The sequence below is a fragment of the Equus asinus genome, chromosome 20, assembly GCF_041296235.1.
Source record: "Equus asinus isolate D_3611 breed Donkey chromosome 20, EquAss-T2T_v2, whole genome shotgun sequence".
NCBI classification, from domain to species: Eukaryota; Metazoa; Chordata; class Mammalia; order Perissodactyla; family Equidae; genus Equus; species Equus asinus.
Genome location: NC_091809.1, coordinates 37,027,086 through 37,045,113, shown reverse-complemented (window position 1 = coordinate 37,045,113; position 18,028 = coordinate 37,027,086). Strand labels below are relative to the sequence as shown.

General features: G+C 54.7%; 1 protein-coding gene across 3 annotated transcripts in view; it reads right to left on the bottom strand.

Moving 5' to 3' along the window:
- The window catches only part of KIRREL3 (kirre like nephrin family adhesion molecule 3), a 532,785-nt gene that overhangs the window by 36,264 nt on the left and 478,493 nt on the right, over positions 1–18,028 (bottom strand). For all 3 annotated transcript variants that reach the window (XM_014845407.3, XM_070489941.1, XM_070489942.1), the window contains one exon: positions 8,571–8,728. In XM_014845407.3, the coding sequence (XP_014700893.1) occupies positions 8,571–8,728 (158 nt within the window). The remainder of the gene's footprint in view (positions 1–8,570; positions 8,729–18,028) is intronic.

Here is an 18,028-nt window from a genome sequence, read left to right as displayed (position 1 = left end):
TGCACCCCACTCTGGCTACCTTTCCACTAGTTTGGAGCCTGTATCCCAAGCTCACTGGAGACCCACTGAGGTAGGTGCTGCTGGGGAGGGGTGCTGGGCAGGAGGGCCGCTTCTGGATCGCCACCCCTAGAAGGGACTTGACACCCTCTAGGGAGGGGGGCAGGGTGCAATCTTATTTTCCCGAGACAGGGAATAGATGAACAGACTCCACTTCCTCCAACCTCCCTTAAAATAACAACGGTATCGTCTCGTTCTCGCCAGGCCCTGGAAGGAAGGGTGCATTATCTCTATTTAGCATGAGAGAAAACTGAGTTCAGAGTGAGTCAGGAACTTGCTGGGCAGGGCTGGGGTTTGTGCTTGAGCGTGGTGGCCGTGATAACGATCAAGGCTGCCCTAGGGAGAGAAGCCCAAGGCGCCCTGCTCTACATGCTGATCTATATCCTCCGGGAAGCAGAGGACTGACGTCCTGACCTGATCTGACCTGATTTCTATCCAAAGTTATAGGACCACCCAAAAACCAGACCCTGCCTACAGTGATACCATTTTAATGACTTTTTTCATGATCTTTCCTTTGTCTTGTAAAGAAACAACTCACATATCTATGCCTTATAAATTTAGCCCTACCCTCAACCCACTGCAACTCTTACTGCCCATGGGTCCTGTCTCCATGCTACTCCATGCTATTCTCTGAATAAAGGAGCACTACTACCAGACCTTGAGAGTCCAAGAAATCTTTCTTTCGACCCCTTGACTCACAAAGCCCACATCAGCTGGAGCCCATGACCCTCCCAGCACAGCTCCCTGAGAGCTGGAGAGTGGTCAGTGATGGGGATTATTTTAGGCTGGTTACTTTTAAAAATTGCAGATGAGAAGGAGGCTCTGAGGAGTGGAATTTGCTTACCCTTTGATGAGAGACATTTGCATTTGTGAAGGAAGTCTCCATCTGTGGGGGGTATCTTCCTCTCCGCACCAGGAGGAAGGAGGGATGGCCTTATCTCTGGAAACTCTTAATGGGGAAGGCAAGGACTTAAGTTGTTTACTGTCTGGTAACCTCATGTAACTGAACCCCCCGCCCCCCAACAACATCCTCCTTTGTCTTTAGCTGAAGATAATATTTAAGGTGGTGGCTTCTGCCATTTACCTAATCCAGTTTGATTCTTATCTAAAAGTTACAGGACCACCCAATAACCAGACCCCACCTGCACTGATACCATTTTAACATCTTTTTTTACATATTCTTTCCTTTGTCTTGTAAAGAGATAACTCACATACCTATGCCTTAAATTTAGCCCTACTCTCAACCCATGTTTGCAGCAGCTCTTTACTGCCCATGGGTCCTGTCCCCATGCTATTCCACACTATTCTCTAAATAAAAGAGCACTACTGCCAGACCTTGAGAGTTCAAGAGATCTTTCTTTCAACTCTTCGGCTCGCCTATCCCACATCAGTCAGCATGATCCCCGCTTAGAGGTGGGAGCAGTTGGCTCAGTTAAGCAGCCTCCCAGGTCACTGAGCTGGTTGGCAGCAACGTGGAGGCTGCTAGAACCTGCTCTCTGGGCCCACAGTCCAGTGTGGTCCTTCTTAAGGTGGGGCAAAGCTTGTGGCCCCCAGCCCTGGGAGAGCAGGACCTGAGTCTCTGTCTAGAGCAGCACAAACTTCTTTAGACGAGGCCAGACTTCGAGATGTCAGAGAGATCCAAGAGCACGCAGAGGCCAGCATGGCTTCTCTTCTATGTTCTCGAACTGCTGGGGCCTACGCCGCCTCCCGCGGCTTGAGGCTTCATAGCCTGTTCTTTCCTGGGTTGTGGGGTGGTGGCCTCAGCCCTGGACAGAGGGGTCCTTGGAGAGGGGCTGGGGGAGAGTGATGTGGTCAATCTCAGCAGCCAGTGGGGTAAGGAGCTTCAGATCAGCCTCAGGGCCAGGGCGTTGAACTGGAGGCCAGCCAACAGGGGTGCGGGGGGGATGTCCCCCAAGCCAAGGTGGAGTAGAAGGAGCTGCGGCTGCACCGCAGTAACAGGCGTGGGGGTCAGGGCTCTTCTGCAGAACTCATGTGTCTATAAATAGCCAAGGGATAATAAGAACAATTTCCTGAACGAAAATGAGACCTCAGGGTAGGGTGGAGGGAGCGGGAGGTCGGTATTGTTCTTCGCCATCTCCTTTTCTTTACTTTTCCATGGTGCTAACAAGGGACATTTACACAAGCTTGACTCTTCCAGGAACCCCCCAGCTGCTCAGCTCTGGGCAGTGGGGCCTGAGGGCTGCCTGGGTGCCTGGGGAAGGGAGGCAGAGCTGAGCTCCTAATTAGGCCTGCTGACTGCTTCCCTGCCCCCGCACCCAGGGTGCTCCTCCGCCTCGAATGATGATTAATGACATATTTACTGTGTCCGGGCGTGAGCTTTTCTGGGAAATAAAAATTCTGGTTCAAGTTGTTTGTTCCACCTAATTAGAGAAAAGGGAGACGTGTTCATTAAGCAAGGGGAGCGTGGGGAAGGCAGGAGCCTAGCGCAGCTCCCGGAGGAGGCCCTGAGCACCTCCCTTGGCCCCAGCCCGAGGGGCCCCAGCTGGGGTGGCAGGTGCGGGGCTAGGATGCTCCTGGGGAGGGAGGCGAGCCCGAAGGGGAAAGAGCTGGCCTTGGCTGAGGGGGGCCTGTCTGCTTGCCAGCGCTTGGCCTGCCGTCTCACCTAGTTTTTCTCCCTTCCTCATTCCTTGCTTACCCTGTCACTTCCTTCTTCCTTATTTTTCTTCTTTGTCTTTTCTTCTCCTTCATTCCTCTCTTATAAATCTCCCTTTTCCTCATATGCAAATGAAACCTTTGGACTTTGCGGCCTTGAAGGTACTGGCCAGGTGGAACACTCTATCATTTGCTGATTCCCGTCACAGCCCCACTTCCCTTCCCCTCCCAGCTCCTCCTCTCTGTCTTCCCTTCACTGAACTTAGCTCTGGGGACACACTGGGGGCCCCAGCTCCCCCACCTCCGGCTTCAGAAACCTCCATTAGCATGCAAATCAGCTCAGGAGGGTAAGTGGATTATTAATGGCGAGTCACTCCTTTCTGGGGCCACCACCTTCTGGGCCTGGGGCAGCCCTCCCTCCAGTTTGGTCCACCAGGGCACTAGTGTGCTGCCAGATCTCAGCCTCCAAGTTGCCTAGGCCACCCCATGTGACCCTGATGGCAGCTCCTGTGGGTCCACTAGGACCCAGCCTACTGGTTTGTGCAGACGTGACCAGGGGCAGGGTGCATATGCCTTACGTGCACAGGAGTGTGTGCCCGAGCAGGAGCCTTCCTCCACCTGTGTACATGTCCACGGGCTTCCGTCCACTAACGGCTTCCAGGGAGCTTTCCCAACTGTCCCAGGGGCTGAGTGAGGCCTGGGGCTCTTCTCTAAACCCTGCCTGTCCCTGTGCTGCTTCCTGTCTGTGCACCCAGCTCCTGCCCACCAAGGGAGAGCAGGTACTTGGCATTCAATGGGCAGTGGCCTGCGAGGCTGGGCTGGCCGTGGACGTAATGCACTCTGTTCCATTGTCCAGTGTGGGCAGCAGTGGCTGCTCCGCTCTTTCCAAAGCCCCCAGGGCCCCAGTTGAGCAGTAGAGAGCCAGGCTGAGCCCCAAGAGGTGGGAGCCCTGGTGATGCCTGTGCCAGGGACCACAGGGGAGGGAGGTTGGAGGTTCAGAGGGAATGCAGTGGGTGGGTGCCCCAACCCTGGTGCTAAATATGGGAAGTTTATTGATATGCAAACAGTTTGGAAAGGCCTTTGGAGAGGACTGATTGCCTGGCAACAAGGCCTCTTCTCTCTCCCCCCCACCACTCACCTCCCCCACCTGCTGTGTCCTTTTTTTTTTATCGTCTCTCTGCTTCCCCTTTTTATAGCTGCCTGGGGAATCCATTAAGGCCTGTTGTCACGTGAGTTGCATAAGGGATATAAGAGAAGGTGGAGAACTGCACTGTGCGGTTCTGGAACCACCAGTCTTGTGCCCTGGGGCCAGAGGGGATGCCCTTCACAAAGGAGGCCAGAATGAGTGGCGGCTACCACACTGAATAGAGCCTTAGGCCCCTAAGATAGACAGCTGGGATGGGGAGGTGCTGGGGTGACTGGTGGGGAGCGAGTCCACAGTGGAGGGGCCCATGGAGGGGGCTGGGCCCCAGTGAGGGCCCCGAGGGGTGTTGTTCAGAGCTCCTCTTAGCATGGGCCCTAATGAGGCCGTTGGTCCTGGTGGTGGGTGGGCGTCCCCTTGGGCAGGCAGCAGCTTGAAGATGGAGGAAGCAGAGAGGTGAGGCTGGAGGGGCAGGGGCTTCAAGGTAGATATGTACATGACTGTGCATTCCACGACCAAGCAACCTCCTGTCTACGCCCCACACCAGGGTCCAGGCCTCACCCCCACCTGGCAGCTGCTGGGAAGTAGCAGATGGAGCAGGGGGCTCACTCCCAGGAAAGACTTCTCTCTGGGCTCAGCCCATCCTCTCTTCCTTCCTCTTCACAACCTGTCCTGCCTCTCCTGGTTTGTGTATTTGCTGGCTTTCCAAGTGAATCTCCTGTGGCCTCCATGCTGGTGCCAGACCCAGAGAAGATGGCCTGAGGCTGGTGTCCAGGAACAGAGGACTTGGGGAGAGGACTTGTCACTGGCTCCCAGGTTTCTGCAGCCAGACACCCGCTGGGTGCTCCAGGCACTCAGCAAGCACGCTGGCTCCAGGCGCTCTGGTGACTGTGTTCAAGGAGAGGCACCACCAGCCTGTGCTGGCTGATTGGCCAGAGGTGCCTGCTCTTCCTGGTTCTCCTCCAGGGAAAGGGCCTGGCTGTCCTCAGTCCTACCAGCTCCTCCTTCCCCTGCTGGCCACACAGTGGAACAGCAGAAAGAATGTTCTACAAAGCTACAAAGCCAGGGCTGCTGTGTGACCTCTGGGGAGGGAGCCCTGGGGTGGGTGAGGCAGGGCTCTGGGAGGAGGGACCCAAGAATAGCAGCTAACATTTATGAAGGCCTGACTCCCCTCCACACACAGTGGTCTCAACGTATACTTCCTTTTCAGTCTCAGAGCATCCTAACAGGTGCCCATGGTTATTATCAACCTGTTTTGCAGCTGGGGAAACTGAGGCAGAGGTTAAGTTCCATAATATGTGATGGAGCTCACGTTTGAACACAGGTCTCTAGAGCCACGGGGCCTGCTCTGCTGTGACACGACATTCTCATCTAGGACACGTGGATGGCAAGGTTGACGCTGGGGCCCGTGAGGACTGAGTGAGGGACGTGCAGTGGCCCTAACAGCTGTGCTTATTGCGAGCTCACTCTGCCAGGCACTCTTCTCGGTCAGGCCTCACAATCATCCTCTGAGGCAGGTGCTGTTGCTGCTCCCGTGGTACAGACGGTGACACTCAGGCACAAGGTTAGGTAGCTTGCCTGCCATCACAGAGCTAGAAGGCAGCAGAGGCTGGATTCTAATTGAAGCTGCCCAGCTCCTGGACCCACAGGCTTAACCACGTACCATGTGACAAAGACTGAGGGCTGCCCTGCAGGGTCTTTTCCGGACCTCAAACTCCGCTGGACTGTGTGTGCACCTGTGTGCTCTCTCCCTCTGGCTCTCTGTCCCTCTCTCTCTGTCAGCGGTTCATGGCCCGGCCCCTCCCCATGCACAGCCTGTGTGGGGCTACTCTGCCTTCAGGACACCAGCAGAGCCTCTGTTAATGGTCCTCGCAGTCCTGGGGACAGAAGGACAGCAGAGGGCAGGCTCGGAGGAGCACTGCCAGACCACCCGCCCTTCTCCAAGTCCTCCAAGTCACAGGTTTGCAGCTTGTCGGGGCTGGCAGGCAGTTGTTGTGGACTGAATTGTGTTCCCACGGAATTCGTATGGTGAAGCCCTGACCCCCAATGTGATGTATTTGGAGATGGGGCCTTTAAAGAGGTAATTAAGGTTAAATGAGGTCATAAGGGTGGGGCCCTAATCCAATGGGACTGGTGTCCTTATAAGAAGAGGAAGAGTCACCAGAGGTCACAGTCTTTCTCTCTGCACACAGGGAGGAGACAGCGAGAATGTGGCTGTCTGCAAGTCAGGAAGAGAGGTGGCACCAGACACCAACCCTGCTGACACCTTGATCTTGGACTTGTAGCCTCCAGGACTGTGAGAAATAAGTGTCTGCTGTTTAAGCCCCTGTCTGTCGTATTTGGTTATGGCAGCCCCGGCAGACTAAGACAGACTGTGTAATCCAGCCCCTTTGTTTTACAGACGAGGAAACTGAGGCCCAGGGAATGACCTTCCTGAGGTTCCACAGAGTAGGGACTAGAGGCAAGACCCGCTGCCAGGCGCCGCATTCCCTCACAGGCGGCAGGGGTGGACCGGGTGGGGGCCGAGGGTGGAACATGGCTGCCCTGCTCTGGGCTTTGACAGCAGCGTGCCAGGCTCTCTGTGGCGCCTTCCCCATGTGGATGAGGACAGCACGCTGGGGGCAAGGTGGCCCCTGGACAGGTCCAGCAGGCTGACTCCGAGCTCTCTCTAACCTGAGAGGGGGGCATTTCTTCTGTGGGAAATAAGCCTTGGCAGGGGCCAGGCTGGCCCTGGTTCAGGGAGGAACTGGACAGATGCCCAGCCTGGGAGAAATACCCTTTTCTGTCTTTTCATCCTTGTTGGGATGATACATTTAGTGGGTCATATTTTTGTATTTCGTAACACAACAGGGTGGGTCCAGCCCAGGCCATGACTGAGGGATTTCTCTCTCAATTGGCAGCTTCTTTCTGGGTAGACTTACCCCTGAGAGATAGTATTTGTCCTGGGTTCTGGTACCAGGCTCTGTGTGGGGTCAGGGATCCAGGCCTTGATTGGCAGCCCTGGGGCTGACTCCTTGGCAGGTGGTCAGCTTTGGACAGGAAGCGCACACCTTCTGAGAAGGGACAGTCCTGCCTCATATCCTCCACTGATGGTGAAAGCCTTGCTTGTCTTTCCAGGACCCAGAAAGAAAAGCCGGTGGTGGGGTGGATGTGGGGAGCAGGCCATGTAGCTCCCCACTCTCCGAGGCCAAGGAGAGCCACTGGGAGAGGACAGCCGGGGTTCTGGAGGTCTGGACCTCCAGCGCCAGAGCCTGGGGTGCTGGCCTGCCCTCGGCCCTGATACAGCTTCTGAGCAGCTGCCTGTCTGTCTGAGGCCATCCTGAGAGGAGCAGAGGAAGGGCCAGGGCCTGGGCGTCATGAGGCCGCAGCTCCTGCCTGCTGGTCAGCTGAGAAGGGCAGTCACTTCGTTTGTCAGGCCTTGGTTTTCTGTCTGCAGATCAAAGGAGCTGGACGGGCTATCCTCCGAGGTCCCATTCATCTTTAAATGCTCTGTGGCACATACACCCTGTTTGGGAGTCTCTTCAGTCTCCTTGAGTGGAGTTTGGTGGGGGCTGTTTTAAAATGTGTCTGGGATTTTGTTTTTATTCAGGTATGGTGAGGCCAACAGAGCAGGAGATGACCGCCACTGAAAGGAGTTTGTTATACACAGTTCTGAAGAGGTGGGGGCCACATGGGGCCAGAGAGGGATGCACCAGGGTCAGTCAGGAGGCAGAGGGAGGGAGGGAAAGTGTGGGTGAGAGCCTTTATCGTGGTTTTGTGGGAAAGAATGAATGAAGGCAGGGTAAGCAGCTGAACAGGCTTAGATTGGATAGTTTGAATCATTTTGGCAGGCTCTGGGCTATGGGGGAGACCTCTGGTTATCCAGTACCTGGCCTTGGGTGATTTAGGGCAGAGGTTAGTGTCTGGGACTACAGGAGCCTGATGCAAGAGGGTAGTGAGGGTATGGACCTAGGCTTGTTTGGTTCACATATCAAGTGTGTTCTCAGCATGGTGTTTGCTGTCTCCAGGAATTAGCAAACCCTGGGAGGGGGAAGTCCCTCCTTTTCTGCAAGGCCTCAGGATGTCAAAGCACCATAAAATATAGAAAAGAAGAAACACGACTAATGCAGGGGCCAGTCCAGGCACTTCCAGCTCGTGGTAGTTTGTGTGGATTAGAGAAAAGTGCCCCTACGGGTAGGCACAGCAGGGCGCAGGGCTCGGTGAAGGATAACGGGCTGGATTTCCCTCCCTGTCCCCTGAGCCAGGCACCATGGGCAGGAAGAACCTAAACAGCCTTACCTGACAGCCCTGGAAAGGTGGCCAGACTTAGCAGATAAAAATGCAGGACAGTCAGTTAAATTTGAATTTCAGATAAACAATGAATAATATTTTAGTATACGTATGACCCATAAGTATACCCCACGCAATATTTGGGCCTACTTATATATACTAAAAAGTTACTTGTTGTTAATCTGAAATTCCAATTTAACTGGGCATCCTGTGTTTTATCTGGCAACCCCAGGCCACTTCTGCCCCTGTATCTCCTCCTCTGCTCCTAGGGTCCCCACCAAGCCCAGCAATGACCCCAGGAAAGAGAGAGAGGGAGACAGTTACAGTGAGAGACAGAAAAGGTCAGATAAACGGAGCCGTAGCACGAGAGAGGAAGTGACAGAGAGAGAAAAAGACAGACAGAGACAGAGAGACAGAGTGAGAAGCAAAGCGACAGAGAGACATGCCCTAGAGAGAGCCAGCCCCTCCCCAGGCCGCCCCCAGGCCTCACCTTGGAGTAGGTGGCCCCGTTGATGACCTCTCCCTTCCGCAGCCAGATGATGGAGGCCGCAGGCTTGGCGTTGTCTGCGTGGCAGGTGAGGTTGAGGGGGTCTCCCGCCCGCAGGCTGATCACAGGCCCCCCCAGGATGACGGGGTCGTCGGGCGGCACTGCGGGGAGAAGAGTCGAGAGGTCAGTGAGGGCGCCTCCCCTCCCGCGGGGCTGGCAGGCTGGGCTGGGCGGATTTTATGGAGCCAATGACAAACAATAATTATCATACTTTAATAAAATGTGTAATCCCCTTGTATTATAACAATAGCAACATCAGCAATAATCCCTGACATATGCGCTGCGTGTTTATTTGCAGAGGATGTTCATGTCGCCCTCTCATCTGCTGCTCACAACGAGCCTGTGAGGGGACAGGGCGGGCATCATTAGCCTCGTTTCACAGATCAGGAAGCAGAGCTCGCTCGGAAATAACAGCCATATTCCTTTCTTTTTAACTTTATATATTTACTTTTAAACAAAGCACAGTCACATGTGTTGTCTACTTTAATCCTCACAACGATCTTGTGAGGTAAACAGTATCATTATCCTAATTGCACAGACCTGGAAACTAAGGCTCAGCCGGATTAAGTGACTTGCTCAAGGTCACACAGCAAATGAGTGGCAGAGCCAGGACTGGAAGCCAGGTCCTCTGACGCATGGAGCCACAGGTCAGCCCCTTCCCTCTCAGGGGACAGGTGGCAGGCAACTTTTCAAGGCTGGGACAAGGTTTCAGGGGGCTGTGAACCCTTCATCTCCTTAGCACTTCCTTCCTCCAGAGCGCCCCAGCCCCTCCTCCCAGAGCCAGCGAGAGTGTCTCCCGTCCTGGTTCTCACACTTCCACTACATTCACATAGCTGGTCTGAGACTCCGGGCTCTTGCTGAGAGGTGGGGAGAGCCAGGAGGAGAGGGATGTCCCCCGTGGGGAGCCTGACTCCCACAGCACCCAGTGGAGAGCCTGGTGCCTGACGGAAGCTCCATAAACATTTGCATCTCCAATGGAGTCACCCCTTTGACCCCCATGATGACCATGGGAAGCAAGATGGGCAATGACAGTGGCAGATGACCGTCGTTTGGAGAAGAGGCCCAGAGAAGTTAAGTGGCAGGCCTAAGGTCACAGAGTGTATTCTGATGTTCGTGCTTGTGGACATCGAGGGTCTCAGGCCTTTGCTGTTCCCTGCCTCTCCTTCTTGGACAAACCAGAGATGGGGCAGGGCTCCCCGGAGACCACCTGAGGAATCCGTAGTCTTACCCCGCCCAGGGAGGGGCTGGGTCAGTCAGTTCTGGAGGTCTGGGGAGGGCTGAGCCACATGTTTGCTCAGTCAATGGAGGAAGGGGTAATTGAGTGACAAGTTGGGGTCCTGGCGCAAAGGGCCTTCTTTGCCTCATTGCCAGAGAAGGTCCATCCTGGCACCCAGGCCCTGTGCAAGCTCCTGTGGTCGTGGGCTGGGGGAAGACAGATGCAGCAGCTCTGGACAGCTCCAGGCTAGTCCCGCCCTAGGAGCTGCACAGCCCAGGGTCGCCCCCTGCTGCCACTCTCCTGGTGTACCCTGGCGTCTCAGGAAACTCCAGGAGGCTCTGGGGCCAGGTAAGGACCCAAAGCAGTGCACCTCCAGCTGGTGGCTCTGCCCCCGCTCCCGGGCTCCAGGAGGCCTAGTTCAGAACTCCCGTCCAGTGAGTGCCAACCTCCGTTTCTACTTTCTGAGGAAAAACAAACCCTCAGCCTTCCAAGATGCTCTCACCAGCTCCAGGACTCTGCCCGCTCCTGGCCCAGGGAGGGAGTTGGCCTCATCCAACCCTGCCCTGCCTGCCAGGGGGCCTGGGCTCAGGCAGATGGTGGGTGTGGGCTGGACGATAGAGACAGTCCCCACCCCACCCACCCCTTACCCCCTCATTAGTGCCAGAGGCCTCCTTGGTGTGGGTGTGGCCGGAGAGCAAAAGGGAGGCTAATGAGGGCTTTCCATAAATGGGGGTGGGCTGACAGTTGCTGATGAGGGGAATTTTGTCTGCGTGCAGTGGGCCAGGCCACTTGCTAGGCAGGCAGGGCTGAGGCCGGCGCTTCCTCCTTCTTCATCCTGTCGCTTTTTCTCCACCAGGTGCCCAGGGTGAAGGTGCTCCGGCTGAGCTTGCCCAGAGCAGGAGTGTTGGAAAGAACCGTTTGAAGCTTCAGGAATAGAATAAATGCCTGGCCATGCTTGTCCCATTAGGAAAAAGGGCCTGTCCACCCACTTTTGAAAAACTTGACCATGAAAACCCTATGAATAGCGGAGCGTTGTCTGATACAGCGCCGAAAGGTGAGAGGATGGAGCAAAAAGACCAGGCAGGGTTCTGCTCTGCAGTCCACTGGGCTGCTAGAGTTGGGATCTGCTCAGCGCCACTGACAACAGCAAATCCTTGTCTCCATGGCCTCCCCAGTGATGAGCCAAGTGGTGCCGGATTGTGGACCGTGCCTCAATCAGAGGGCAACCTGCGAAGGCAGTCCCTTCTCCTGGTTTATTTCCTCAGACGTAAAATGTGAAAGTGCAGCAGGGGGGTCTGGAAAGTTTCTCTGGCACTGACATTTGTTGGGTCTGAAACAGCGGTTCTCACCCTTGGCTGCCTACTACCACCTTCTTGGGGAGGTTCTAAAAATCCTGTTGGCTGGCCACACCCTGCCCAGCTCTGTCCCAGCCTCTGCAGGTGGACCCTGAGCACCGGGAGTTTGTAAAGCTCCCCAGAGGGTTCCAGTGTATGACCAAGTTTGAGAACCGTCTCTAGGCCTTGGCTCCGTGGCGTGACGTGCTGTGCTCGCAGTGGAGACAGAGGAGGCCTCTCCCAAAACCACACACAGTGCAGGCCAGGCCCTTCCTTCCCGCCTCTCCAGGGCTGTGTTTTGGAATATTGGATTAGAGGGAGCGCAGATGAGGGGAGGGCTGTGGGACTGTGCTGCGTGTGCCCAGGCGCACACACATGCACACACACAGACATCCACCCTCAGAATGGGTCCTGATTACATCTTCCCAAATAAGTGGTTATGGTGCCGGTTATTCATGTAGCTATGCATTATTGATTGGCCTCCGCCTCGGTGCGCACCAGATGGGGTAGCAGGGTGCGGACGGGCCGGGGTGTGTGGGGAGGGGGTGGGTGAGGAGGAAGGATGTTTGGGGGCCAGTGGGCTGAATAGAAATCAGCAGTCGCCCTTGGCAGCTGTAGTTCCAATGGAAGGGGGGCAACTCATTACCTCCACATTCAGACCGGCCCTGGGCTGGGGCAGCCGGGAGGGGAGAGAGTCTGGAGCACCGGAGCCTGGAGATGCATTATTCATCCATCCCCCTCACAGGATTGGTTATTATCCTCAACCAACATAGAGCTTGGTCTCCTAATTTTTAATCACAGGGAAGGTGGAAGCGTGAGCCTTTTGTGATTAATCCGGAGATAAAAATAGTTGACTGTTTTGCTTGTTGTGCTTGTTGTCATTCAGGAAAAATGCATTAACTGTTGAGTGACTGAAGCCTGGGAAGACCTGAGAGGCTCCCAGACAGAGCGGGTCCCCAGAGCTGGGCGCCGGCCCCAGGAGGCCACAGCCAGCCTCAGACAGGGGCTGGCATGAGTGGGAACCTGGGGTTCTGCTCATGAAAGGGACAGACGGCACGAATTATCCTCCATCGCAGGGGTGGCGGCCATGTGCAGTCTACTCTCCTGTCATCCAGGACTCAGGCAGGCGGCTGGGGGCCTGCCTCCTTGCTCTGCCCCTCCCCATCACCAGCCCTACAGACTGTCCCACATCTGGGAGGGTGATGTGGGGCACCCGTCTCTCTCCCTGTGTTGGGGGGGCCCCTGAGGACTTTCTCTGAGCCCTGCGGCCAAGCGCTAGGGGCTCGTGTGGAGAGGTGGGGCAGGGAGACACAGTCCAGTCCTGCACTGAGAGAGAAGGAAACTGAGGCCAGAGAAGACAAGTGGCTGCCCAAAGCTACCAGTGAGGGAGGATAGGAGTGGGTTTGGGAAGCGCATCCTGGCTCCACCAGGGAGGTAAAGCTTCCACCTATTTATGTAGTAAGGTTCTTTACACCAGTTTATGGAAACCAGGGATTCTGCAGCTAAACGCTATATGGAACCACCACCCAGCTCCGTGGCTGTCTCTGAGAAGTGCTTCCCAGATCAGTAGGCCTTGGCCTTCTGGACTAGAGTATATGCTGGGGGTGATCATCTGACTTTATTTCGCACGGGACATCAGCTGGACAGAGGGCAGAGTGGAGCTGGGTCAGAGGGTTTCCGCCCCATTCCAGAGTTGCTGGTTGACTTGCTTGCTGCTTCTGTGCCCAGTGATTTACAGCGTCAGGCTCACTTGACTCCTTGGTCTTGGTTTGCCGTTGGCCACGCTCGCCTGGACAGGCTGGGAAAATCCTTTTGGTGCCAGGCCACGGGCAACACTGTGGGGGCTTCCTCCAAAGTCCACCTGGTCACCCAAGTGGGCCCTGGCTGTGCTTCCGGGATTCCTCAGACACTCCATCAGCCAGCTGGTGGGTCTCCAACGATGGCTGACCAGGGCGCGTTGGCTGACACAGCTCAGCAGCACTGACACGGAAGGTTATACTGCCCAGGGCCAGAGGCACCAGAGAGGTGCAGAGGTCAGCTGGGCCATCTGCCTGCTCCCAGCACATGACGGAGCCCTGCGCAGATGCTGAGCTCTTTGGAGGGCGGGACTGTGTTCAACTCACGCACAGTGCATTCTCCACAAAGCTGGCGAGTGGTCTGTTTAACAACTTGAATCTGATCCTGCCGCTCCTCTGCTTCAAACCCTCCAGGGGCTCCGCATTCTACCTGGAATGTCTTTTGAACTCCTCTCCATTCCCCACAAGCACCTGCACCTTGGGCTCGGGAGGGGTCTGCCTCGGGGACCTGAGTTCCTCCGGTCCCGCCTCCCTGCCTGTGCTGCCCGCGGCCTTTCTGTGTGCCAATAAGCCAAGCTCATTCCTGGCACCGGGCCCTGAACCTCACCCTTCTCTCTTTTGGAAAGTCTTTTCTGCCTCCTTGCCTTGCTGGCTTCTTCCTGTCAATGAGGCACCGCTTAAATGTCACATCCTCAGTAAGGCCTGGCTACCCTATATAACAACCCTTCAATTCCTCTCCACTACAGCCCCTCACTTGGTTTTCTTCATCACTGAGTTCATTTATTGTCTGTCTCCCCTTACTAGAAAGAGGGTCCCTGACAACAAGAATGACGTGTCTTGGCCCTGCAGTATGGCCGTGTCTAGATCAGCACCTGCATACAGCAGGTGCTCAGTCAGTATTTGTTGACTGGATAAATGAAAGACCCCCTGGGTGAGGGCTCTGTCATGGGCATCTGCTGCGGAGATCAGCACTCTTTATACTGTGTGTGGGGGGGTGCGTAGAATTGGGGGTGGCGGATGAGTGAGCCTTGCGGGGGTGGGCAAAGGGGAGAAGTCTCCTTGCTTGCTGGGACAACTGTGCAGAAACTCTTCATGGTGTGACACTGGGGATGGGCTGCTTCCTGCTGGCTCTGGAGAGGGGGTGCCTGGGCTGGGGGGGTTGTGGCGGCTGTTGGGGTAGCTCTCAGCTGCCTTCTCGGGGACACCCGTCCTCTTGGTGGAGGAGGGACCCCAGTCTGATTGGCTGGATCACAGGCTGGGGAGAAGGCTGCGGGCTGAGCATGGGGACAGCTCAGAGACACCTGGCTGAGCCAGGGGGTGGATGTCTGTTGCCGGCATTGTGTTTCTTTGCTTTTAGGCATCAGTGTTCTGCTGCGGCCCCAGGACTCAGGCAGGGCCAGAGAGAGGGCTGTGTTCATGGTGGGAGAGCTGACTGGAGCAGAGGGAGGACACCCAGGGGCCTCTGGGCTCATCCTAATCAGCAGCCCTCACACCTGGAATCCTCCTTCGTCCAGTGTCCCCGGGGCAGTCCTGCACAGCTGCATTCCATTCTTCCCTCCGACATTCCTCCTTCCGTTTCTCCCGCTCAGCCACTTCCATGTCCCAGTCTGTGCATATCACGGCTGAGTAAAGCCAGACACGGCCTGCCCTCTTGAAGCTGATGGGAGACCTCTGTTACTCAGAGCGTGTGCCCGGGATGCACCTGCAGCAGCCACATCACCTGGGAGCTTGTTAGAAACGCAGCCACTGGTGCTCTGCCTCAGGACCGCCGGAACCAGAATCGGCACTGAAGAAAGACCCCAGATAATTTGTATGTACATCAGTGTTTGAGGAGCACTGCTCTAGAGAGCCCCAAGGAATAATTACAAACTAATGAGTGCTTTGAGGGAAAGGCTCATTGGACAAGGAGAGCACACAGAGGGGCCCTTCGCTGGCTCCCTCGGTGACTTCTGAGTTAGGTTGGAGAAGGCACGTACTGCTCACTGGACGCGGGGTTTGAAGTTAGTGCTCTTGTTTCATGACAGATTCCTTTGCATATGGGATTTCTTTAGCCTGGAATGTGGAGTTCTCTTTCCCCTTCTTTTCCTGGCTCACTCTTACTCAGCCTTCAAGACTTAGCTAAGGGGCTGCCAGTCTATGAGGCCTTTCTGGAATCTCCCAGTTGGGCCAAGTAACTTTTGTCTATGGTCCCATAGCCGTCCGGGCATCCGTCTGTCTCAATATCTAACCCATCCTCTGGGAATGGTCTACATGTGCTGGCCCTCCCCTAGACTGCAACCTTATCCACCCGTGAGCCTCACCACCTGGCATAGCTCCTGCCACGCTGGGGACAACACAGATTGTTTGCTCAGCCAAACCTGGCTTGAGTCCATTACTTTACGAGCTGTAGGATTGTGGGCAAGTTATATAATCTGACAACCATAGTCCTCTTATCGTGGAAGTGGGTAATAAAGAAATCTGCAGGGTTATTATGAGAATTATCTTAATGATATAACAAATGCTGAGATAGCTTTGTAAAGAGCTATACGAATATTGGTTATGTTCGATTTTTAAGAATATTTAATTTTTCTTAATTATTTAAGAATAATATTCCTGCTTTGTGAAAGGCACTGTGCCAAGGGCCTCTTGTTTTATTCTCAGTATCCTTCGAAGCAGGTACTATTAGGATCTCCATTTGACAGATTAGGAAATTGAGGCTCAGAAAGGGCCAATATTGGCTAAGCTAACACAGCAGGGAAGTGGGAGAGCTGGAATTTAAATCCAGGTTTGTTTGACCCCAGAATACGTTCCGCTGGAGTTAGAGAGCTTACGGACCTGCCCTGAAGCTGCAACAGTCCTGCAGGGCCCTTTACACCAACCCTCCGCCCTCATCCTGATCCTTTGTCCCATAAAGGGGCAGGCTCCATCTGTGCCAGGGGCGTTCAGACCTCGCACCCCCTCACCCCAACCTGATTTCAGAGCGCTCGAGGAAGCATGGACCTGGCTCGCGGTTGGTGTTTGACAGATGTCTGCTAAGCAGGTGGACAAATGATGTTTATGCTTAGATCCACTCACTGCTCGCTTTTGTGAACTGCCCTGTTTTCAGGTTCTGGGCAACGTGTAACCCGCAGCCTCACGCACATGGCTGCGCCACCCACTGGCCAAAGTGCAGAACTGCAGAATGTAAAGATGGGACTGGGGATGCGCCGGTTTTTGCGGACCTGCTTCTCAGCGCTAGCTCCGCGCTCACTCAGAAGATGAATTAATGCGCCGGGGCCCACTGTGCGCCAAGCCCTGTTCTGAGAACTGTGGATACAAAGCTCCTGCCCCAGTGGAGTTCTTATTCTAGTGGGAGAGACAGACTATACGTGAATAAATATATAATACGATGTTGCGTGTTAAGTACTAAGAAGAAAATGAGACTAGATAGATCCTAAGGTGGCCTCCAGGATCCTCTTCTGGTTTCTCCCGTCATCTGGCTGTTATTTTCTGTCTTCTTCCCACCCTTACCTGTTGGTCCTCCCTGGGGTTTGCTCTTGCCTGGCACACGTCATTCCACACACTGTCCCCGGAGAAGCTCCTGGCTTTCCTGGGGACTCAATCAACATCTGTGCTGGTAAACCCCAAACACGCATACTCCATATTTTGGGGCTTCGATCACTGAAGCCAGAAATCTGCACGTCTGGACTCCACTCTTCCTCATCTCCTGTTGCTAACCAGCCTGGTTAATTCTCTGAAATATCTTTCAAATTTGTCTCTCCCTTTCCATTCCCAACAGTTTTCCTGGCACAGGCCCTCACCATTTCTTCTTTGGATTGTAAACCTAACACCCACTCCCCATCCTCCACCCTGTCCCGGGGTGAGCTTTACAAAGTCTGGTCGTTCATCCATCCACTCAATCATTCATTCACTCCCTGTTTGCTGAACATCGAGGGTTCCTTTGTTTCAGATCTTTCAAAGGTCCCCTACTGCGATCTTGATAAAATGTCTGAAATTCTTCGCTCCTGCCGACCTCCTGAGTCTCACTTTTCATCACTTTTTAACTCAAATTCTTCTTGTGGACAAGAATCACCTGCCATTCCTGGAATAAGCCTCTCTTCCCCAATTGTCCGGTTCCCTTTGCTTGGCTAACTTGAAGGTCAGGCAGCTTGGATTCAAATCCTGGGTCCTGTATTTTCTAGCCGGTGGCCACGGGCCAGGTCCTTAGCCTCTCTTGCCTCAGTTTCCTCATTTGTAAAATAGGGAATATAGTAAAACCAGATTTGCTGCGTAGCCACCAGGATCAAGTGAGATGCAGTGTGGGAGAACACCTTATGAATGGTCCAGTGTTGTATGATGTGGTATGTTACTGGTTCTCCAAGCAGACTGAGCTCATTCCCTGAGAGATGATGGCAGAGTGCCGGAGCTCAGAGGCCTGGTGTTCTCTCTCCTTGGGAGAATACAGGACTCTCTTCTTTTCTGCTGCCCTGGCCTCACCAGGCACCGGGTGGAGACCCTGATGTTCCCCAGGGGTGATCCTGTGCTGCCCTCCTGGCTTGGCTTCTCCACTCTCCAGTCCCCCCACATGTTGTCCCCATGAGAGAGAGGCTCGTAGGCTCGTAGGCTGCACAGGCATGTGTGGGCCCAGCTCCCCATGTGGAGAGGTGAGCCGTCTTGGCTGAGATCAGTCAAACCACTCACACGATCATTACATTTGGGGTGGTTTATTATGCAGCAGGAGCTAACTGATGCACTCAGTAACTACTGTCTGCATTGCTCCCGTGTGACTGCCCAAAGCTCTGGGCTCCTGCAGTCATCGCAGAACTGGGCCCACAGCATCGACTCTCTCTCCACTCCAGTCCTCCCTACCTCCGCTATGGCCAGAAGACTCTCCTGCAAGCTCAGTCTCTGCTACTCACAATGTTCATTGGCTCCCCGTTCCTCCAGGTTAAAAACAAATTCCTCAGCCTGGAGGGTGTTCCAGGTTCTCTACAGTTAGGCCTTCTCTCTCTGGTTCTTTCTCCCAGGCTTAGTTGGACTGGTCCGTTCACCATTCTGCAAGGATAGCCTGCCCTTGAGGACCATGTGCTTTGGCTT